This window comes from Choristoneura fumiferana, chromosome 16 (genome assembly GCF_025370935.1).
Source record: "Choristoneura fumiferana chromosome 16, NRCan_CFum_1, whole genome shotgun sequence".
Taxonomy (NCBI): Eukaryota; Metazoa; Arthropoda; class Insecta; order Lepidoptera; family Tortricidae; genus Choristoneura; species Choristoneura fumiferana.
In genome coordinates this window covers 257,528-282,583 of record NC_133487.1, presented here as the reverse complement: position 1 = coordinate 282,583, position 25,056 = coordinate 257,528, and the positions used below count along the sequence as shown (strand labels likewise).

General features: G+C 43.1%; 1 protein-coding gene across 1 annotated transcript; it reads right to left on the bottom strand.

The window, feature by feature from the left end:
- Positions 1-7,153: 7,153 nt before the first annotated feature.
- Positions 7,154-24,201, bottom strand: fmt (phosphatase 6 regulatory subunit 1-like protein fmt). The gene is given in 21 exon segments (XM_074099532.1): positions 7,154-7,395; positions 8,682-8,954; positions 9,840-9,979; positions 10,763-10,815; positions 11,342-11,368; positions 11,729-11,773; positions 11,991-12,023; positions 12,559-12,763; positions 13,514-13,578; positions 14,329-14,456; positions 16,787-16,837; positions 16,840-16,897; positions 16,955-17,059; positions 17,856-17,958; positions 18,850-19,014; positions 20,005-20,189; positions 20,440-20,646; positions 21,030-21,194; positions 22,098-22,371; positions 23,751-23,830; positions 24,015-24,201. Coding segments are annotated over 21 exon segments (2,664 nt in total). The 5' UTR covers positions 24,075-24,201.
- Positions 24,202-25,056: the final 855 nt, after the last annotated feature.

Here is a 25,056-nt window from a genome sequence, read left to right as displayed (position 1 = left end):
ATAAAGAAAAAAAAACATATTTGCATTTTTGTATTTCTTTTTCTTTTTTGCATTGATATAAAAACAACGCATCCCTTTGACCACGAACAAGTACGAATTGTTAATACATAATTAGACAACGCTGTGACCCGGTATTTTATTTTCGTGGCCCGCACTATTCTAATAACGCTGGGTTACACTGTACAGCTATTTCGAGACACGCCATGCCTTATTTATGACGTACTCGTAAGGTACACTGAACTGTGAAAGTATTAAATGACTAGACTTTCTTAATAATTACATCTTGAGTCGCGATGGGCGACAGCGACCGCCGTGCTAAGTAATATTTGATATCAGATAAAGTTCTATGTTACACTATGACAAGCATTAAGAAAACATCAAGGACGGTCGCAGTTAGCTGAAGGTCGAAACGTAGTTATCACAAAATCCTGTACATCATAAAAATCGTTGACGTTCCCCTGAAAGCGAGCTAAAAGATCACATGTCATCATATCACACTCGCTCAATACAAAATACCAATATATTTTTTACTACAAATCCACTAATTATAATTATTTAATATACAAATACTTCACCTAGTGTGCACAGGCGGGTCGCGACCGGCCAATGGGCGAGCAGCTCGCCGCGACGCGTCGATCTCCGATTGGTGTAAAACAAGATCGACGTCGTAACGCACTAGGTGAAATTATTCTGAACATTTTATAATAGTTATGTAATTTGGTACCAGACTTGTACATGCGTTATGCAGAATACATTTTATTATCAAATTGTTATTTACACTGAACGTAAGGGAAATACGAAAAATCAACGAGTTAATTGCACTAACGATTGCAACTCACGGGTGCTAACACTTAGGTAATACTAGATGCAGGAAGACGGGTGTCCGCGGCGCTCAACCAAACAGGTGTCGGCTCGAAGGGACCCGAACATCTTTTTAGTTCAGCGCCGCCGTCTTGTGACGCGTCGCGAGCGCCTTCCCAACGATGCGACGCGACGCTGTGCGGGCGGATGTAGCCTAAGTAATAGCCTTATTTTGAACACCCACTTCCTGTCTTCAATATAAAAAACAGAAACATCTAAGCCACCAATACTGCCCAAAGTAAAATCATGGATGACATTGTAAAATTGGAATACCAAAACTACGGTAAAAAAGATCCGCACAGCGCCGCGCCGCTTACATTAAAACTAACAAATGCTTTATAATACACATCGAGGTACAGACAGACGCGGGATCAGACGACACACAAGCGATATTAACTTACAATACTTACAAACAGACATACAAACGTGGGTACGTACAAAATCTTATAGTTAGCACCTTGCGAACGACGCCGCGGCAATACAAATATTTTATAAAATATTAATTCTCAATATTAATTTGGGTACGGATTAAGAGGCACCTAAAACGGGATAAATTCGAAACTTCTGTCGTCCAATCGATGCAGCTAACATTCAGTTCTGCTCACGCACGAGGCACAGAACAAAAAAAAACAGTTAATAAGTACCTAGTTTAATAGCAACCATAACGTTTTGAATTCACCCCGTATTTGTACCTCATCAGAGTACTGCGAGTTCAACAAAGGTTCTCGAATGACTTAGTTTGATGATTGTCAATTGTCAGCTTATGTGCTATTTGGAGGGATATCGGGCGAGTGGTGGGGCCCGCGGCGCCGCCCGTCTCATCACATGGGGTCATCACATGGGCAGCGCGCGCAGCGTCGGCACAGTACGACACAACTATTAACGAAAAAACTTCATCTTTTAATGAAAATATAACAACGTCAAAAAACTAGTAAGTAGTTCTACTGGTGTCATATATTTTTTATTTATTTTTCAGGGTGTGGACAATGTTAAGTACATGAGAACAAGTTTCAAAGCGAGACGTTTTGTAGGACTCGGGTCGATCATACCGAGCGATACACAGACAATCGCATTTTTGAATTAGCGCTTAGTGTAAAAGTTGTGCTTAAGAAATGTTCTCATTAATTTTTTAGTGTCGTACTGTAATTTTGTTCCCTTGTACCTGAAGCCGCTTGGTCTACAAATAGTGCTAGTGGCAACTGCAGCCTTCCTAGCCGACACGGCGAGCTGTTGGAATTAAATCTCCCTTTTATTGACATCGAAAATCTGTATCGTGTCGATATTGTAGCAACACAACTTGAACACAGACGCCACCTAGCACAGACAGCAGCATCGGGCCAGGCTCAAAGAAACAAAAGATTCCATTCACAAAAAACATAGATATCCAATGGAGAACTGTTCAAAGCCGAAGCTGCAGCGCGCCAGCTGAACAATTATAATTCGTGAACATAAACGTACGAACGTGAATGAAACAATTTACAATCGCTCAATGCTCAACACCGGAGCTCTATGATAATCGAGGGTCTCGAAGTAAAGCGACCTTGCTTTGTACATTATCAAATTAAACTTTATTTACGATATGAATTCACAATATGTTTAGGAAACATTGAAATGTAAAACCGATCATGTCGTCAACATAACCGCCGAGTGAGAAGCTTGCCCTCGGCAAAAACAACGCATAGAATTTACTAATTCAACTCGTTTAGTTTAAACTCCGCAATGTAAAAAACAGAACGTTTTGGCACTTGACATCACGAGAACGAGGTAACAGGCAAAAACGCACGAATATATTTTATACAAGGCCTCTTTATGTTACGCCGTGGGGTAATCAAGCAGAAAGGGTCTACAATCCAATTGACATATTGGTCAAAATCTATTATAGTCAATTTAATGTAACAAAATTTTCGAAGAAATGGTGTTCATGGGATTGTTATAAAATAAACCTAGCCTAGAAAACAATCAGTAAATTACACGATGAAAAAAGTTCGTCTTCCATCACACGTTTTGACCAGTTATGCCCTTGTTCATTGATTTTATAGCAAAATGGATACCCAAGTAGGCATTAAGTATCGGCAAACCAAAAAATCGGCGCTAGAACTGAAAGAAATGCTTTCAGTGGCCACACAAGACCCATGGGATCTCGTGGACAGGCAGTTTAATACAAAACTAACTTTTAATGTAAATGTCCTCAATATCGCGGCGACTCACTGGCTTCCAACAACCTGCGAAACAAATCTTAAGCCGAGTTTAGACTTACAAGAAAAATCGTGCAAGCTACATTACATTGCGGCGCCCGATTGACCGCTACAAACTCGTTGGCTTTACGGCCTCGCAATGTAATGCAACTTGCGCGATTTTTCTTGCAAGTCTCAACTCGGCTTTAGATACAGTACTTGCAAGTCAGTCGCCGTAGTTTAGTGACCCGTAAGACTTCTAGTTTGCCGCTACCTCAAACTAATGGAGACACAGTTCTCTACAGACACGACGGGGCACGATAGGTACATTGCCTGCCGTTGTCTTGTCTCTGTTACAGGTATAAGGGTAGATGACACCATGAAAAATTAATTCCAAAAACTCTAGTAAAAAAAAACGCTTTCCGTAGAAAAAAATGATTTTAAGTTTAAAACAAATAAACGAGTGATGAAAATCTGTCAATCAAGGTGGTGTCGTCTCCCCTGTGCTATGAGAAACTCTTCGATGTAGTCCGACGCGAGTCGACCACCACGATCAACAAAACCAACTTATACTAAAATATTGATATTCAAAGATATGTTCAGACTAACTACATGAAACGGAGATCTCGATTGCACTGTTATAAACGATTGCATAGTGGAAGTATAACGTCACAGAAAGCCTAAATAATGCTAAACAAGTTCCAAAGAATACACTGCTATAAATTATGTTTAAACAACGAATCAACTACCGATAGCTAAGACAACAAGTAGTGGGCGGCTGGCGGGCGGTGACGGCTAACTACTGTCTACAGCGAAAGGAAAAACCGCGGCAGTCCAGCTACAGATATGTCCAGTGATATTGCCGGCCGCCGGCGCAGGCCCGGCGAGCTGGCGAGTTAAATCTAAGCTAAATGAACCACACGCAAGCCGCCCCCGCCCGCTCCGAGGTTAGAACCACTTCGTCTAAAAAGCAGCTGGTCTGAATAGCCAGTAGTCTAAGAAACGACTGGTCTAAATAACAAGTAGTCTAAAAAACAATACGGTATTTGACTATTTTGTATATGTTTTATAAATTAAAACAACACAATGCCTGTTATCGAATAAAAAAACATTTTTTAAGCTACCTTTACAAATAACAGTTATAAAGGTTTGAAATCCAAGATTAGACAGAGAAAGACATACTGGCATGTGACGTCACACGCCAGTACCGCCATACTTGCTGCATATATGTATATAGATTTTTCAAAAAATCACTATAAACCCAATTTTCAACCGATTTAAATTTTCTCTTCGCTAAACACTATCTAATAATATTAAGATATGGCAAAATCAGGAGTTGTCAAATACCGTATTGTGTTAAAACTTGAAAAAACATAGGTTAGAGTTGCGTCAAGACGAGAAGCGCCTCAACCATGCGGAACAGGAGCCCCGCGGCTGCCGTCGACTTGGGGTCATAGCAATAAAATTGATGAACCAGGGAATGGTCGAACGGGTACCGACTAGACATTCGGGGAACTTTTTAGACTAGTTGTTTTTTAGACCACTTGCTACTTAGATCAGCTGTTTTTTAGACGAAGTGACTGACACTACCCCGCGCTCCGCGGCGCCGCTACAGACGCTCCAATTAAACTCTACACGACTCAATACGTCCGTAACGTTAGGTACGCGAATAAGGCTATGCGCTGCTCACTCCCGCTAATTTGTCTAACAAAATTACTTCATACGGTGCAACGCTTCAAATCGAATTTGTATCGAACATATTTTAAAGAGAATAAATTCACAATCCTTTCACATCCGTAAACTTAATCGTGTGAATCATAGATCGTTACAAAGATCAACAGTTACCGCAGAATAATGAAAAAATAACAGTCAAATTTCTCATCTTAATGTGATACTACTCGGGCTACACCAGACACCGGCGCTCTGCAGCTGTTCCCGATTGTCTGGTGTCACTATACCGTCGAACATTCAGCTATTTAAGCTTTATTTACCGACATATTTCGTAAAATTTACACGTATTGGCATTCGAGCAACGTGGCAACGTTCTTTGGCAACATTATTGTGTCCAACGCTATTCATTTGATTTATTTTTCGTTGCTAACTTATTAAAAATCCAGGTCTTTAATATGAAATATCACACTTTGCTGAATTTTGTTATGTAAATTGTACGACTTTTTAATCACTTACAACACATCGTATTGCCAAGTTATATTAAAATTTTGAATTTTATACACAGGTTTATTCTATACAAACAACAAATTAACACAAAGACAAATACAACCTACACTACACTACACACACACAGCGCTCCCGATATTGATATTGCACTACAGAGTACTGCTGGAGTCACCCGGGAGGCGACACACATTGTATGATCGGTTTATTGCGTATAACTAAAACGGATACTTTTAGTTCTTTACATTGTTAACTAGAATATATTTTAACGGGTAGGGTATTCGTAATGGTAAACCATGTTTGTGACTCTGGCAGTCAACCAGGTTCAAATAACCCAACAAAGCAGACTCCGCTGCGGCCACTATGTACAAAATATAAAGCTCGATTCAATTGCCCAAATTATTTCATTACCTATACATTTATATACAGACCTTGATCGAATATAATTCTAACAGAATAAGGCTAAGTTCGGAAGGCTTCAGGGGTCGGACGCGGAGCGCTACGCAACGTGACTCCGTATTACTGTTCCCGGTTCATTATAATTAGAAACACAGCCAATAGTCAGCCGCTACTGTTAGCGAGACGTTGCCGACATGGAATGACGCGCACCGGCGCAGGCGTCGCTCGCTCCCGCGGCTGCGCGCTCGCCACTTCTGTTTGTAGCATGGCTGACCTAAAGTAAGCTCACAGCACAGCTAGCAAAATACAGAGCAATCCGTGTAATTTGTTTCCTAAGTCAATTAATTTAGAGTACTGGTTACAAGCCAATCCCAGATTTAGCACACATTTTCAATCTATTGCAGATTCAACGTTGTTAAACTAAGGAGATTTTACATGTAGGTCAGTCACGCGACGCGACGGAACCAGCGACCAGCCACCGATACGTTTCTGGCTCAAGTTATACAACAAAGGAAATCTAAACGATTAAGTATTGCATCCTCGCGCGGCCAGGCCGGCCGGGACGCCGCCGCCGACGGGCCGATACAGTCAAACGGCTTGGGTTAACACTTGAGGGGTTTAGTTAAATGAGATTTATGTCGCATGTAAGATTAGCTAGCTGTTTCTTGCATACAAAATCTAGTTAAACTAGAGTTGCCAGGTGTCCCAGCTTAAGCCATACATGTTTGGCTTTTTACGGACGCGTCAGGCCAAGTATTTCTTGTTAGGTTTATCAGACTTTTTTTTAAATCAAATGTCGAGCGTAAGTAAAGCTGTCGCTTCTTAATTACGTGATTGATAAGTATATAACAAAAATTTAAACAAGTATTTTTTACTGTTGAATATTCTTCCGTTTTTGGAACATACGATGTCAGGTTAAATTATCTGTACCTGGCAATCCTCGATTAAACAGATTTTTACATAAGAGGTATCACGATATATTTCGTTCTAACTAAACTTACCAGTGACAAAATTCAGTTACTACAAAATGTACTACTATTTTCGACGCTAGGCGCACACGCTTTTAACTTGATTATAAAAACATGCCAGAGTAGCAACAACTCATCGTTAGTGACGGTTAGCACGCGTTGTTCTCGATCGTCGCACTGTATTTGCATCTAGTTTTAAATGAATACCTTTAATCCTTTCATTGGTATAGGCAAAATAGTTGCCAGTAGGTTCAAATATGATTTCTAAGTTAACCACGAATAAGGTCCATTGCTATTACCCCATCTATCATCGCACGTTTGGAATGAAACTGACAAAATCGAAATATTCTCATATTAAAACTCAGCCAGATTTTGTTTAATACAAAGTTTGTTCATGTGAATATTTTGAATCGTGTCTGTTTCATTCTAAATATGCGATTTATGTGCCCGTGAACGGGGTCGAAACGATAATCGAGAAACGGCCTTTCGACCGTATCAGCCGTCGGTCACTGTCAGGGCGGTAAACTAGAGCATCGGAGGGCGGGCGCCGGTCCAGGCGAGGTGGCGGCGCGGCGATCAGCTGTGCGCGGCGGGCGCGGGCGCGGGCGGCGCGTCGCCGTCGGGCGCGGCGGGGGGCGCGGCGGGGGGCGCGGGGGGCGCGGCGGGCGGCATGTTGGCGTTGACGATGTTGGCGACGGCGGCGGGCGTCATGGCGGACAGCGCCGTGCGCAGGTTGTCGGCCAGCGGGCTGCTGAGCGCGTCGGGCGCCAGCCGCAGCGCCGCCACGCCCGCCGGCAGCGACCCGCACCCGTTGCCCTCTGACACACACAACACACCACATTGAGACTCCAGCGGTTCCATCAGAGATGTGCGAGGATGTGTTGCGACGAATGAGTTTTTCATTAACCAATAGAAACGCTTCGCTTACCTATCCCTGATCAGCGCATCTCTAGTGAAAACAGCTCAGCGGGGTTAAAATAAGCAAAGAAGCGTTTGGGCGTTTTTCCATTAGCCGGCCCGGCACCGGCACCGATGCCGGCGACCGGTGCCGGGGAAGCAAAAATGTATGGCTCGCTTTTTCACTCGCTTTCACCCGGCGTTGAGTTCCGCCGGCGCCGTCGCCGTCGCCGGGGTAGCAAGCTTCCCACGCGGTGCCGGCCCGGTAAAATTGCATGTTGTATATGAGCTGTACTGAAGTCCGCGTCAGTACTGTACCACACCCGGACGTAAACCGGCATCGACACCGGCCTGTGCCGGGCCGGCTAATGGAAAAACGCCCTTTCTGTTGGTTATTTTTCGAACGCCACGGTCGGTCACGGACGACAAAAAAAAACGGATAATCGCCTTATAGGCGCCATGTAATGCCAAAATGGCGCCTACGGCACGACTTTCAGCTGTCGCGTTTTGCCGACCGTCGCGCTCAAAAAGGTTGCAAAACACATGCCTTGCCACATATTCTCGCACTGCCTGGTAGAAACGCAGCATAAGCTGCAGGCGGTAGGACCTTGTGCAAGGTCCGCCCGGATTGCTACCACCATCTTGCTCGCTAATCCTGCCGTTAAGCAGCAGTGCTTGCACTGTTGTGTTTCGGCATGGAGAGTAAGACAGCCGGTGAAATTACTGGCACTTGAGGTATCCCATCTTAGGCCTCTAGGTTGGCAACACCAGGGGTATTGCAGATGCTTATGGGCGGTGGTGATCTCTTACCATCAGGAGACCCACTTGCTCGTTTGCCATCCAGTCGAAAAAAAAACCGGGTGAAAATTAGTATTCCTATATAGTTCAGTCAATGCTGAGGCCGTATTATCTAACGCGCGGGCGCACGCCTTTAACACGTGACAGAAATGATAAAAACGGTTGTGGATTCGAGTGCGTTACACAATAAGGCCATAATAATCAATTATAAACATCTACTTATAATGAAAATCAACGATGAGTGAGTCAATTTCAAATTCAATTACAAATTCGAGCAGTGGTGTTGAAATTGTAATAGTAATGCAGATGTAGATAGTTGTAAGCCCTCTTGTTCTGAGAGGAGGCCTGTGCCCAGCAGTGGGACGTATATAGGCTGGGATGATGATGATGATGAGATAGTTGTACGCACCGTCAGGCTGCCACAAGCCGAGCCGTTGCGCCTCGTCCGCGAACGCGTCGCTTTTAAAACCCGCGTTCGCATCGAACGCATCGCTACTTGCGAAAGCGTTGGCAGTTGCGAAAGCGTCGCTCGCTGCAAACGCGTCGTTCGCGGCGAACGTGTCGCTCGCTCCGAAGGTGTCGCTCGCGGCGAACGGGTCGGCGATGTTCCCGAACACGTCGGCTGAGAACTGTGCCCAACCTTCGCCTGCTGAAGCGGTCTCTTCGCTCGATGTCTCCCACGCTGTAGAGCATAGAACTTGAGTTCACAAGGTTGCCAAATAGACAAAGCACGTATTTTAACTTTGTTTGCTAACACAAGAGCTTTGTATGCCTAAACTTGGATTTTTTGGGCTTAATCAAATGACAGTGAGGCCGAGAGCTGGTTGACATTTTTGGGTAGGGATATGCGGCAAGCTGAAAACTTATCCTATTCCTATGCTATAATACCTAACACATAACTGCAGACCTGATTGGGCAGTAGTATGGCTAAAGCAATCCTTACACTTTCAAAGTTATGTAATTTTTTTGCAAAAAATATCTCTGACGCAATTTTTTTATTTTATTTAAATTGAATATTTACTGAATGAAACAACAAATAAGATTAACTTTGGCATATGCAAAACTATTAAGAAAAATTCCATAAAAAAAATCAAGTTATTTAATGTTAAAAGGATCTTAAAAAATCCCTACTTATATTATAAATGCGAAAGTAACTCTGTCTGTCTGTTACACTTTCACGTCGAAACCACTGAACCGATTTTGATGAGATGTGGTATATAGGTAGTTTGAACCCCAAGGATCAACATAGGACACCTTTTATTCCGGTAAAAACGCCACCGTGCGATAACCTAGATCCGCGCAGACGAAGTCGCGGGCATAAGCTAGTATTCTATAGAAGACATAACGTTGTTGCTACATTCGACAGGTAACCGCATGGGTACCGTCATTGGCGTGCAGTGGGTCAATACAGGGTAGGCTGCTGGCAGTTTCCGCCTGCAGCAGCAACCCTCCCGCAGCAGGGTAGGCAACACTAGCGCCGCCTACCCTCAATGCACGCCACAGGGTACCGTGAGTCACGTGGCCCTTAACCCGGTCAGGCAAGGTCTGGTAGCAAGCAGTCACTCACGCGGCACGGTGCCGAGCACCTCCCGCACGGCGGCGCCCGCGTCCCCCTCCCCCTCCCCCTCCCCCTCCCCCTCCTCCTCCAGCGGCTCCTCCTCGCGCTCCTCCGCCTCGTCGTTATCGTCCCACGTCGTGTTTAATTGTCTGCGGGTTAATAATAAATAATGCAATGGATATGTACTAGACAGCCAAACAAACAAAACAGTCAAACTCATCAGTGATTCATGTTGGACCAGAGTAGAACGCTATACATACTTATGTAGATAAATCCATATTAAATATATCTAAGTCTCGAGCACAAGCATCCATATTCAGTTGATCTGTTTCATTGCACGCTGAGTGAATTCAAAAGAGTTGCCTTACACATAATTTGCTATGTATATTTATGTTTATTATACGACCGGATGGGCTAAATGGTTAGAGAACCTGACTACGAAGCTTGAGGTCCCGGGTTCGATTCCCGGCCGGGGCAGATATTTGTATGAATAATACAAATGTTTGTTCTCGAATCTTGGATGTTTAATATGTATTTAACTAGGCATTTATCTATGTAAGCATGTTTATCCGTTGCCTAGTATTCATAGTACAAGCTTTGCTTACTTTGGGACTAGGTCAATTGGTGTCAAGTGTCCCATGATATTTATTTATTTATTTATTAAGGGCCTCCTGTATCGCCTTAGGTTTTACTCCTGTAATGATACTGATAATGTAAATAAATAAATAAATAAATGTTTTTCATACAAAAATCTACCCCGACTGGGATAGACCAAGTCCTTCAAGCTTCATAGTCAGCCTATGCCTATGTTAGGCGATGCGGTCATCAGTCGGATATTTTTGTGGATGAGCAGTTGTACAGCTCACATAACGATCTACACTTTGGTCTTCCGCAACAACTATCAATACTACAACACGAATACGGCAACTCACTCGAGCATGCGCTGACTGGCCATCTCTAGGAACTTGATCCTGTCGGGGTCCTCCTGCCAAACAAACGGATTTGCTCAATTAAAGTATTCGAGAAGACCCAGCAATATTATACCAAATCACAACAAGCCTATGAAATTATTAGTTTTCAGTCCTAGTTCCGCGTACATAACCAAGTTATCAATTAATGGATTTTTGCCTCGTAGAAAACTATTATTTTAAGATTGTTAATGCTAACTCGGTTATTAAAGGGAAAATTGTTTTCCTCGTACAAGAACGTTAGTGAAATTTAAACAGAATTGCCATATTATAGTTTATTACATATTAGTTTTTCTTTGTATACAACCAGTTACCAAACTTGGTTATCTACGCGGAACAAGGGATTCTGTGCTAGTTTTAAAACTAACAAAAACCACCATGCGGATGTCAGCTTATTCATTCAAAAATAGTAACAAAAATCAATGATGAAAAAAAACTGCTACATTTTACCTGTAGCAGTTTATGTGTAACGTAAATTTTTAATATTATTATAAGGGTGGATGGATGGATAAGATGGGTGTTGTTTCACTCTTTTGTACATACCTCGTTACCATAGTTCGCAATGTCGTACTGGAGACGGGAGAAAGACATCGATCAATAACTAATAACACAGAGTACAGCCACCCAGCGAGTTGCAAGGACTACTGACACCCGGCGGACGTTAAATGTAGCAACGCTATAGTTAGAATTCCTTAGATACTTGAACATAAGTGTATTGATAGTGTTACCTCTACATTCAATGATTACAAGGTTCCAGTAAATTACCAAAAAGCCGTAAAGTTAAAAGTAAAGTACAGAGATCAGATCACGCCTCAAATCGCTGCGTAACTAATGAGCTAGCAATAGGTAATAGAGCATAATTGAGAGATCTAACAAGGTCTGGTGTAATTTGAAATAATAATTATGGTCTAAATCATGTTGAGCACTTACGCTCATGTTGTAGAGCGCAGTCTCTACTTCCGCCATGCCTTCAACCTGAAAAAAAAATTACGTTACTAAAACTTGTTCAATTTAAACATGGACAAAATTATTACTAAGGCCCTTTGCACTCGGGCGTTTTTTAAACGCGCCGTCGACGCGCCTCGTGTCGACACAAACGCGATACGCAAGCGAGTTGTGTGGCTGCTCTATGGCTTTTTTCGTCGATGGCGTATTTAAAAAACGCAGTGTACAAAACCTCTAAGGTAGTTACCTCATACGTGTTCTCGGATGGATAGTAGCCGCCCTGGAAGAAACAAGTTATTTTAAAAACGAGTTAATGCAGAGTTGAAAGACGAGGCAGCTAAAGCTTCTACTTAACGTTAGTGCCACACGAAAATGTTTTGATAATGCGAATTTCTTGTAAATAAAATGGTACATTTCTAAAAAAAAAAAGATTCTACTGGCAGTAGCCGGTTGAAAATGTATAAAAACGCAGGATAGAAAGTGGTAGGGGACGTTTTCCGAGTGGAATAATCCTGCCAAGTCTAGCCAGTCCGTGCAGGCTACACGAGAATTCACGAGAAAACAGTTTTCAAAACATTATTTTTATTTTCCAGTTTACCCCCAATAGTAGCCTCCATAACTCAAATTAATTTATTTACGGTACTCGTTCTTCTTTGGGTCACCGACTTGCATAATATGTGGGCATAATTTTAACTCAATCGGTCCATTAGTTTTGGAACAAATCGGCTGTAATAGAGAGATAAACGTGAGTGTTCCTTTAAAACGGGAGGTTATTGTGTAATGTAAAGATAAGATAGTAAGACGGTATTGCTCACGAGCGGCGTGTCGTGCTGTTGTAGAGTCTGGTGCAGCTTCGGCGCGAAGGCGGCCCAGCGTTCAGCGGTGGCGGTGGCGGCAGCGGAGGCGGGGGCGGAGGCGGCGGCGGAGGCGGCGGCGGAGGCGCGCTCCTCGGCGAGCGGGGCCAGCGCGCGCAGCAGCTGCAGCGCGTGACCCATCAGCCCGCTGCGGGGGGACGCGCCCCTGGACGCACAGACGGCATGTGACGAGTGACGAGTGACGACCACCAACGGTATAACGACCAAATGTCACAACAATATTCTAGACCCTTACGACGTCTTATCTGTCAGCCCAATCGATTGTCTAGGTGGGACTCTGAAGCGTTTCCACCACCGCATCCGGTGTGTTACGTAATGGACTTATAAAACAACACATCTTTTTTTTTTTTGCGAATTGCGAATATAAATTCTTATTCTTATAATATGTCCGTCACTTAAAAATCCCAATCACCTTAGTAACAATACGGTATTTGACAACTCCTGATTTTGCCATATATTAATATTATTATGAAAATATAGATAAACAGATAGTGTTTAGCGAAGAGAAAATTTAAATCGGTTGAAAATTGGATTTATAGTGATTTTTTGAAAAATCTTTATACCTGTCTCTTTCTCAAACGCTTTTCTCTATGCAGCAAGTATGGCGGTACTGGCGTGTGACGTCACATGCCAGTATGTCTTTCTCTGTCTAATCTTGAATTTCAAACCTGTATAACTTTGTTATTTGTAAAAGTAGCTTAAAAATTGTTTTTCTATTCGATAACAGGCATTGTCTAGTTTTAATTTATAAAACATATACAAAATAGTCAAATACCGTATTAATTACTTGCAGTACGTGCTTACAGGCAGTTGTAATATTATTAGGTATTATATGAGCGCAGTGCGCAGTGACCTCCGTCTCGTAAAGTTTAATATAAATTCCAAACAAACTCACTTTTTGTTTTCATTTTCTTCATAAACGTCCATAAGTCTGTTCAGTAAATCACATTCCTCTAATAACTGCGAACAAATAAAATACAGCACAAAGTGACAATGAGTTTAGGGCTGTTTCACCACCCATTGATTAATTTTATGTGACGGATAAATGTGATGCCGTCTCCGTCTATTCGAGCAAAACAAACAGAGACGGCATCACATTTATCCGTCAGTTAAATTTAATCAATGGATGATGAAACAAGGTAAATGTTTTAGGACAGTGTAGGAATTGTCATAATCATAAAAGAATGGTAAAACATTGTGGACCACATCCTACTAAACCAACCAACTAATATGCCACAGGTAGTATGTAGTAAGCGGGATCTAGGTAATGACACACAGGCACATTTGTATCTCGATATATCCAAAATATTCATGTGTTGTTCACTCCGCACCTAGTTATTTATTACTAGCTTTTGCCCGCGGCTTCGTCCGCGTGGAAGTCGGTTATCGCGCGCTGTTCCCTCGAGAACTGTTCCGGGATAAAAAGTAGCCTATGTCAGTCACTCTCTGGCCCATAAAATATCTCCATGCCAAAAATCACGTCGATCCGTCGCTACGTTTCGACGTGAAAGACGGACAAACATATAAAGACACACACATATTTGACAGGTGTGTGCGTGACACTCGGTAGAACCCTGTCGCAGCAAGCATTTGCCGCACTTAAAAAAAATCTTGATAAAGGCAGCCTCTGCGACAGGGTATGCGACTGGGCAGGGGGCTTGTCAAGGTATATAAAGTAGCTACATATATCAGGTATAGTATAGTACTCACATGTGTGGCGTACTGCGTGTGGTGGGCGCGGTTGGCGAGCGCGTTCTGGACCATCGACACCACGTGCGCGTGCAGGAAGTTGTTGTGCGCGTGCGCGAACAGCATGTCCAGCAGCACGCCCGGCGTGCCTGGCGATGGCGAACGGACCACCATGAGTACCACACTCACGGTCACACACAACCTACTGAAGAGACTCGCGAGGCAGGGCAAGAGACTCGCGAGGCTAGGCGCGAGACTCGTGAGGGAACGCTTGAGACTCGCGAGGCAAGGCAAGAGACTCGTGAGGCAAGAAAGCGAGACTCGGGAGGCAAGGCGCGAGACTCGCGAGGCAAGAAAGCGAGACTCGGAGGCAAGGCGCGAGACTCGCGAGGCAAGAAAGCGAGACTCGGGAGGCAAGGCGCGAGACTCGCGAGGCAAGGCAAGAGACTCGCGAGGCAAGAAAGCGAGACTCGGGAGGCAAGGCGCGAGACTCGCGAGGCAAGAAAGCGAGACTCGGGAGGCAAGGCGCGAGACTCGCGAGGCAAGAAAGCGAGACTCGGGAGGCAAGGCGCGAGACTCGCGAGGCAAGAAAGCGAGACTCGCGAGGCAAGGCTTGAGACTCGCGAGGCAAGGCAAGAGACTCGCGAGGCAAGAAAGCGAGACTCGGGAGGCAAGGCGCGAGACTCGCGAGGCAAGAAAGCGAGACTCAAGGCGCGAGACTCGCGAGGCAAGAAAGCGAGACTCGGGAGGCAAGGCGCGAGACTCGCGAGGCAAGAAAGCGAGACTCGGGAGGCAAGGCGCGAGACCCGCGAAGCAAGTTATGAGAAGCGTGTGCGGGCGAGCATTCGCGACTCGTCACACGTCATGTCTCGCCTCTCGCGGCGCACGCTTCGAGAACGGTTTTTTAAAAGACGAGTCATAAGCATTTGCGCCCGACTGCATTGACTTTAACCAGTATTTCATTCTACGTCTCTTCTTCTCTACCATTATCTTCAATTTCAAACTTTTATAACACTGTGTGTAAAGGTAGCTTAACAAAACAATAAAGCAGCGTTTCCACCAATAATGGGCGAGGATGTGTTGCGAGGAATGTTTTAGGGTTCCGTAGCCAAATGGCAAAAAACGGAACCCTTATGGATTCGTCATGTCACAGCAGTCCGTATGTCACAGCCACTTTTTTCCGAAACTATATGAACTGAAGTGTTGAAACTTGGTAAGTAGATGTATTCTGTGAACCGCATTAAGATTTTCACACAAAAACAGAAAAAAAAATTTTTTAAGATTCCCCATACCTACTTAGAACTGAAACTACTTAGAATTGAGGTTTCTAATATCTTTTTTTTTTCTAAACTGAATAGTTTGCGCGAGAAACACTTTCAAAATGGTAAAATGTAACTTCTAAAATAAGAGAATGATAAAACTAAAAAAAATATATGATGTACATTACCATGCAAACTTCCACCGAAAATTGATTTGAACGAGATCTAGTAAGTAGTTTTTTTATACGTCATAAATCGTAAACCGCAATTTACCATACATTCAATCAACTCAAATTATTAAGGGGTTGTTTCACCATCCATTGATTAGTGTTAACTGACGGTTAAATGTGATACCGTCTCTATTCGTTTTGTTCGAATAGACGGAGACGGCATCACATTTAACCATCAGTTAACACTAATCAATGCATAGTGAAACAGCACCTAAAACTATTACGCTATTATTAAAACATCGATCAAAGTTACAACGAACTACAAGAACTTTTATACTATGTTACTTGCTGCTACGGAACCCTTCATGGGCGAGTCCGACTCGCACTTGGCCGCTTTTTTCGTAAACCAATAGACACGCTTCATTTACCTCTCCTCGCTCCGCTCAGCTGTTTCCACCAGAGACGTGCTGTGCGAGGATAGGTAAATGAAGCGTTTCTATAAGTTAATGAAAATCACATTTCACTTCTCATGCTCGTAAATGCTGGGTCTAGGCGACATAAAATGACTTTTTATGCACTAGTGCATAAAATAAAACTTCGTCTAAGACCAAGGTAATTAGGTGTCAACAGTCACACACAAAGAAGTTTCTTTATATTTTTTTAATACATTTTTTATTTATATAAAACTAAAAATCAATCAATAATAAACTCACTAAAAAAAATATATGTATATAGTAATGCATGAAATATAAAATGTATGTAGTGAGTGAACAATTGTTTTCACTGTTGCTATTTAATTTCCTCGCCATCGAAGTGAAAAGCAGAGTAAAACTCGAGCATTAAATCCATTTTCCGCACGAGTGATCCACCCTCGCCGTACCGGCTCGGGTGGCTATATGAACGTCTGGGTAAAATGGCTCGTTTTATGCTCTTGTTGTACAATCTACTATTTTCGCAACACATCCTCGCACATTATTGGTGGAAACGCAATCTAAGACTATTCTAACCAGATAAATTAAAGTATGGGTAAATACGTCCAGTTGTCCTTACCGAGCGTGAGCATGGTTTTGGCGACCTCGTCCACCTCGGAGGAGCAGAGCGCGCCAGCAGCGCCGCGACCTGCAGCCGCGCGGCGCCCACGGGCCGGCGCGGCGCGGGCGGGGCCGGGGCGGGGCGGGGGCGCGGCGGCGCCTCTCCCGCGCCCGCGTCCGCTCCCGCCTCCGCCGCCGCGCCCGCCGCTGCCTCTGATGCCGCGCCCGCCTCCGCCGGCGCCGCCGCCTCGCCCCCGCCGCCGTCCGCCGGCGCTTCGCACGCGCTCGGCTCCTGAAAGCTCCCGGTCGTTATTAAACTCCGACGGCGGTTCGCAAACTAGTATAGTAGATTGTGTCTTAAGGGCGGTAAACAAGGAATTACGAACGAGAGTCTATTAGAAGCCCGAAGTCGAAGACTGAGGGCTTTAATTAGTCGATGTTCGTAATTTCTAGTAGCGCCCGTGCGACATACAATGTTTTTCATCACATTTGCGAGTAAAATTGTATATTTGTAAAAGAAAAACTAATATTTTTTCAAAAATTGCCGATACCGCCCGAAGTACGCGCGCAGGTGCTCCTGCAGCAGCGCGCGCAGCAGCCATTTACGGGCATTGACTCATTTACCGACCACGGGTTTCTTGACCAGCACATTAAAGTCGAGGGTTTTATTTGGGGGGTTGCAACCAAGGTAGCCTGCATGTTACGACACTGTTTACGAGCAAGTGTGATGAAAAATGAACTAACAAGCCATGTATACATCCTTTGAAAGTGAATTTTTCGAGCAAATGTATTGAAAGTGCTTGTTACAATCTCAATGAAGACATTTGACTTTCATGATTGGTTTTTGGAGTCTTTTTGTATTTTTTATTTCAACTCCAAATTTGTTACTTTTCGGGTATCCTGTGAAAACCATGTCGAAAATACAAAGGGTTATAGCACGCAGCACGGATTGCTGAGAACCTGGGTTCGATTCCCAGCGCTGGTCTCTTTTTCTGGTTCTCCTGTGCATCCATGTCTCAGTTTGTATTTTCGAGTGTCGTAAAATTCAGTAATATTAGAGTGGCATGCGGTCCAAACTACAAACTGACGTGTGCGTAGGGCTGCGGCGGCTCCAGCAAGGCGGTGTGCAGCAGCGGCAGGTGCGGCGCCACGGCCAGCTCCACGCCGCCCCGCAGGCTCGCGCCGCTCTGTCTGCGGACGGGAGGGGGGGGACAGGTCTTAATCGGATGTTCCAGTGGCAGAGGGCGAATATTCAGCGTTTTTTTTTGTCATTAGTGTCTTTGCAGGGTTAATTATTTATGAAAATTTAAGACAATACCGATGATGAATTAAACGTGATTTTCTCAAAAATGTCCGTAAAAGTTGACATTATTCTTTACATATCAGAAGGTGACGTGCATAGTTTATGGTCAGCGAAAAATTAAAAAGTTAAAAAGATTGCAGGCGCGCTAGCTCGACAATAATGAATTAGCGCGCCTGCAATCAGTCACATTTTTTTTAAAGTTAAAAAGGCCATGGAAATGTTGGCACAAGTCGTATACAGCCAAGTCTAATGGCCGGTATCAGATATTTTGTTGGAACTCCGGACTTTTTCTATTGGGTCTGAAATAGCTTGTGGTGTTTTCGGTGGCAAAATACACCTGCAGTTTATTTTTAATGAAAAAAGGCGGGAAAGCATAAGAAAAAATATTGAAATAAAATTAAATTTTACAATATATTTTGAGAAAAAGTTTATTCTTTTTCAGAATTATTCACCATTTTTGAGAAAAGCTTTATATTAGTCTCGGCTGGAATAGCAATTGCTGGCTTCGTATTAGTTACTCATACTTAGCCAGCAATTGCCTAATTCCAGGCCACGACAAAAATCTACTATAAAAAGGTTGCGACTTGTCTTTTCGTTGCGCCACAATAAACGTGGAACGCTAATGACGTTTGACCGCGCGATCAAAACGCTGGCATATTCGCCCCAGAACATTTTATATGAAGCTTCACAATTGCCCGACAAGACTTTCTATATAAATGACTGACATCCGACACGAAACGGACACGGAGTGAACATGCCCTGCAGCTGTGTGTACTCACGGGTCAGCGGCTGCGTCTGCGCGCCGCATGGCCAGCAGCACGCGCGCGCCGTGCACGAGCGCGTGGCGGCGGGCGGGGGGCGGCGCCGTGAACATGCCCTGCAGCAGTGCTCGCACGCCCGCCGGCGCCGTCGCCGCCGCCGTCAGCGCCGCCGCCGTGCGCCCTCTGCGACAATACCCCCATTATATGCCACTACCTTACCATACCGCGGTAACCTGCTGGTTAAACATAACCCGCACACCAAAGGACCATGCGCCAAAATGAACCAAAACCCAACCGAGCTGAGAGTTAGCTCATTACAAAAGTCTGTTTCTCTACTTTATTTCATTCTATGGGCACCAAGTTCGATTCCATTGCAAAACTGAGATATTCATATTAGAGTATGTCTTGACTACCCTGCAAGATTTTTAATTTAGTTATTTACTCTGACTTAAATATGAAAATCTCAGTTTTGCAATAGAATTGAACTTGGTGCCCATGGAATGAAATAAAGTATATGTAAAGACAGACCTATTTAATAACTTTACTCTCAGCTATGTTGGTTTTTAAATAGAACAGTAAACAGAAAGAGGGTTCAATGGTCCCTTATAAAGTATTCATTTGTAATATCTGAAAACCATAGTATCACTTATCGTCAAAAAAAATATCGATAAAAACCCAATTTCAGTAAAATTAAAAAATAGATCGCTGTTAAATAATCTATGGTAACTCCGGTTGTATGACGTGAGAGCTTACTAGGGTTGACAATATTTTTGATTTTAATCAATTCTTATATTTTTTACGGGTTATTTCGTAACACGTTGTAGGTACAGGTCGATTTACAAGAGCTGGCACAAATGGATTGAATGAGTGAATGAAAGTATTTGTGAAAAAGAAAATAAAAATGAAAAAAAATATTCGTGACACATAAATATAAATAATAGATACAGCAAAAACATAATAATAATGAAGTGAAATAAAATAAAATGAGAACACAAAATACAAAAAAAAAAACTTATTTGCTTGTGCCCGAAATGGTCCCGTCTCAGCATAAAATGCGGACTCCTTTGGTGGAGCCAGCGCTGGTCTTCCGGCGAGACCAAAATGAATATTTGTGTTACCATTCGCACCAGCTGTTGTGAATCGATCTGTACATCCTGTTAGCTTGGTCGGTACCTGGCGGCGCTGCCCTCGCCCGCGCAGCCGTACAGGATGATGTCGCACAGCAGCGCGGCCGCGTTGGCCGCCGCCACGCCGCGCATGCGCTCCGCCGCCTTCGCCGCCGCCGCCTCAGCCCCCGCCCCCGCCCCCGCCCCGCCCCGCCTCACCGCTGCCCGGCGACGGCTCCTCCGACCGATCCTCTACGCACAAAATGGTGGCATTATTTTTCACAACTAAGTCAATAAAACTACTAACAAACGCAAAACTTGATGTAACCCTGCATTTTGGGTTAGTCATGTGGAAAATACCCTGCACCCTGCCAGTTTTTGCCTGGTCCCCACCACTCCGAAATGTTCTATATGATTATTATGTTGACCTGTAACAAGTAGCGAGCACCGCCCTCTTTAATCTTAAAAACTACAACATTATTGCGAGACAGTCGAATGCTACCTTTTCCCTGTGCGTCAATGTCTCTCTTCTCGGCGCCCTCCAGCTCGGCCTTCTCGCTGGGCTCCCGCTGTCCCTTCTCGACGTCGCCGGGGCCGTGGGGGCCGCGGGGGCCGCGGGGGCGGTCGCTGGCGGGGGCAGCGGCTCCGGCTCGTACGTGCCGCAGATTATCTGGATCAGCGACTCCAGGAACTGGTGTTCTTCCAGCCACTGTAAATTGGATGATATCATTTTTATTTTTGAACTCATAATCTACACTGAGCAAGAAAAAAAAACCTACCGTATTTCGAGATTATAATAATAATAAAGGTTTTAGTTACACATTGAATTTTTATTTGTGGCTACTAATCCTGGTTAAACCATCAGAATCTCATTAACAGATTACCTATTGTATACTGTCCTAAAATGACAGTTATAATTTTAAAAGTAACTACCTGTCTATCTGTTACCATTTCACGCTTCACCCGCTGAACCGATTTAGACGGAATTTGGTATAGATAGTTTAGAGTCCCGAGGAAGGACACAGGCTACTTTTTATCTAGTACCCGAGTCGCGGGCAAGAGCTAGTGTACAATAAATAATAGGTGTGTGACCTCCATGACGATCTTGTTGAAGAGGTCGTTGAGGCGCACGAAGCAGCGCAGCGCGTCGGCCACGGCGGACGTCTGCAGGTGCCGCAGCAGCGCCGGCAGGAACCCGCGCCGCGCGCGCAGGAAGTCCAGCACGCGCAGGCACACGATGTGGTACAGGTACCAGTCCTGGACACACACCGTACACCCTCACTGCACAGCACACTCACCACACTACCACCACTATCTGACACCAAACCGTGCATTTCTAGGGCCGGTACGATGTGTCAGATATTTTTGCACTCAGCTGTGGCAGATATTAATCCAGAGGCCATATTGCCTAACGTTTCTGGCGGTCGCGATCGCAATCAAATGACTGTATTTGTATGGGAAATCTGTCATTTCATTGCGATCGCGATCAGTAATACAGCCTCAAGTTGTACACAACAGTCTCTTCTCTGTCGAGGTTTACACTTTGAGCTTGGGCCATCTATATATTTCACACATGCCAGGGAGTTTATGTCAAGTGCCAAGTTGCTTGTTCAATGTATTTCGAAAAAAATACTACATATTCGATTATGACACTTAGGACTGAAACTCTTCTCATCAGCTCCTAAAGATCTCACATCTTTATTTGTAAATTATTACAGATACTGAAAATATTCACAAGCAAGACTTTTGCGTTTGATTCATTGTCTTTGTGTATTTGTGAAATGCTCCCCTTTTATGCTCAAATACTTAAATAGTAATTTTCAAGCTTTATACAAATTTACAAGGAAACTTATAAACTACATTCTCCTTTTTTCCAATCTGGGTACATCAGTCATAAAATTAGCTAAAAATACTGCCAGAATAGTTAATTTTGTTATGTGATGATTTTTTAGCACCTTTTTTTTAGCAAGGTATTTTTCGCCAATGCAATGTTGACATAGAGACAATAGTCTTGTTGGTTTACAAAATTTTGATTTTGTTGTAAGATTATTGTCCTCCTCTACAAAGCTGTATTCACAACGAAAAACTCAACTAGCTGAGAACTAAGCTTTAACATCTTTCTTAGTTACAAACATGGTTGGAAACCATTTTCAAGTTTACCTGTTTAGAACTCCGTTCAAGCAGCATCTCAATAGTTTTACTAAAGTACGAGGCCAGTAGTGGGTTCAGTGGTGGCTCTCTGTCGATGAAGTCGCAAAGGCGGTTCATCTGCACGCTGTCCATGGACAAGCGGTCAGACAGCGTGGGCAGGTGGGATGTGAGCACCTCGCACGCGATGCTGGCATGCCGGTACTGGAGGCTCAACTCTATGTTCTTTGAAGGCTCCTCAGTGATCAGGGTGACAAGTTCGGCTAGTATTTCTGGTCGAGTCAGGCTGAAATAGGAAGTTGGTGGTGAAAAACATATGCTCTTGCAAAAAAAAGAAGTTTTCTCAATGTTTGACAATTGTAGTTTGTTTCTTATCTTTTGTACAATAAATAGTTACAATAATATTACTCTTTTTTGAACACCAAACTCTTTTTAAGCAATAGAGAATAACAGGTTAATGAACTAAATTTACAAGGTACGCAAACAGTGGTAAAGCTTGCCCTAGTCTGCTCTGTAGTGCAGCAACATTGACTGGGGGCCCTTCTATGCAACTCACTCACTCGCTCTCACAGCACTCTTTTCGTCTATCTCGATATAAAAATAATCCTCGCACAAATCCGGGAGGCCGACGTATTTGCAGATAGCTGGCCAACCCTCCTATGTAAATTCAGCCGCTTTTTAAATAGTCGTAAGCCTCTAGTGTAAGTTTATTTTTATATTTTTCATCTGTATTTTCTAGTTATAAGTTTACTTGCTTGTGGAGGTTTTGGTTTTTACTGTAAGTCCACAAGATAATCTTTTTTTTTATAAATAAATAAATAAGGTCTGTGACGCAACTGCATAAAATTTTTGGTTACACAGGTTTAGGGCCCCCATAGCTAAAGCCCTCATATTTTTGATCCAGCAGCAGCTACACCTTCGGATACACTAGGAGGCCTACACATAACATTAAGTGATCATTTAATTGACATGAGTATTCAGAGTTCAATTAAAAGCAGTTTTAATTTGAGATTTAAGGCTTATTTTAAGCACTGATAACTTTCAAATATTTTATGCGATTGATATTATGTCTGTATTACCATCTCTTCTTACATGAACAAACAAAACAAAGACAGCATCACATATATATTTGAAGAGACATAGGAAACAAGCAAGAATTAAAATGTAAAATCCTGGTCCTTTGTCTAAATCTGAAAACATAGACCAGGATCTCTCAGGTATAAAATTTATTATCTAACACCCTTTGAAGTTGTCTTGTACAAAAACTATTTTAATATTCTACAATATTCCAACTGCGCAAAGATAAAGAAACTATTACAATATTTTAACTAATTTTTCAAAATCACAAGTCTTAAAAATAAAGAAGTCAACTCACATTCAAAATCATTTCAACCTGAAGACTGAACACTGTTTACATTCTTCTTTGTCTCCACAAACTAGACATTCCATCCATTCCAAATACTACCATAAAAGATAACACTCATTTTGTATTAAAACTGAAAGTCAGCTTAGTGCTGTAAAACAGCCAAATAGTTTCACATGGCAAACTATCAAATATATATGTTAAATAATAAGGTAAATAAGGAGGCTTATCAAAAATGTTAAGCATTTAATGTGAGCATGCCATCGGCCTGGCAGCCAGACAACCCATTTCCCAGCACTTACAACTGTATGAGGGCTTGGTTGCCTGCTTTGCATTCTTGAAGCACGTCATCCGCCTCCAAAACTTGGCTGAGGGTCACATTCTGGAACAGACACCACACTGTTAACTCTGCACCATAACCTCCATCATAACACTGGAGTAGCTTCCCGCGGCCCGAGCCGCCTTCACCGCCCGCCCCAGTGGAGGCTCGGGCCGTACGCCACCCAGAAACAACTAATACGAGTCATCGCACTAGTCTAACCATCAATTTTCAACAATGTACGCACCTCCTCTTTAAGCAAAGAATTTAACTCCCGCACCGCTATGTAGTTCCCGCTCCAGAACATGATTAAATTTAATAAGTACTGATTATCTAATTATTTTAGAATCCATAGAAAACTTAATTATTTTACGGATTTCAGCGTTTCTTCGATAAAGTGCAACGAACGATCCGTTTTCTCATCTGACAGCACAGCACCGGTGTTGCTATGTATTATATAGTTTGCGATTACGAACGACAGGTTTAGCATGGTTTAGGAAGAATGTTCATTTTGTTTTTGAATGTCCATTTATGATTTATTTATTTCCAATTGGGTTCGACTTTGATCCTCAATCCTTTGTGCAATATTTTAATATTTATTTCTATTTAGGATATATTTTGGTTTTCATACCATTAATATGCTATCATTTCAAAGTTCATTGTACACATAAAAATCGTGTTCGTCAACGAAAAAGCTATAAGTAATTTCATGTTGCAAAAAAATTGGCTGTGAATGATGAAGAATTCAATCAGTGATTTTTTATACAAATACGTCAAGTTTTTTTCTCTTGCAAGCTATAATTCCTATAATTCTGTCACTTGGAATTTAAAAATGTAAGTACAAAAGCATGCCAGCCAGCAGGGCTACTACGAAAATCGAAGTTCTTATCGTGCGGTCCCTTTCGCTTTCGTATCAAATAGTATGTGTCAGAGGGACCGCACGACACGAACTTCGAGTTTCGTAGTAGCCCTGCTGGCTTACTGACATAGCGAACTTCTGGCATGGCATGTGTGTAGCAAAGAGTATATAATCACTACGTTTTAAGAGTCGGAACTCTCATACAAAAACTATACCACGATTGTAGTATGAATTCAGTGTCTTTTTGGTGCAATATCAAGAAACGAACTGCACAGACTAAACAGGGCCGAAAAAGTCACATTGACAAGTAGTGTTGTTAGGAACAGTCGATATTATCGATATTGTAACAGCATAGTGTTGTGCTTTTTATCGATATATTGTCAAAAAACGGCACGTAGTGGTGCGCTTTTTATTAATTAAATGATCGAAT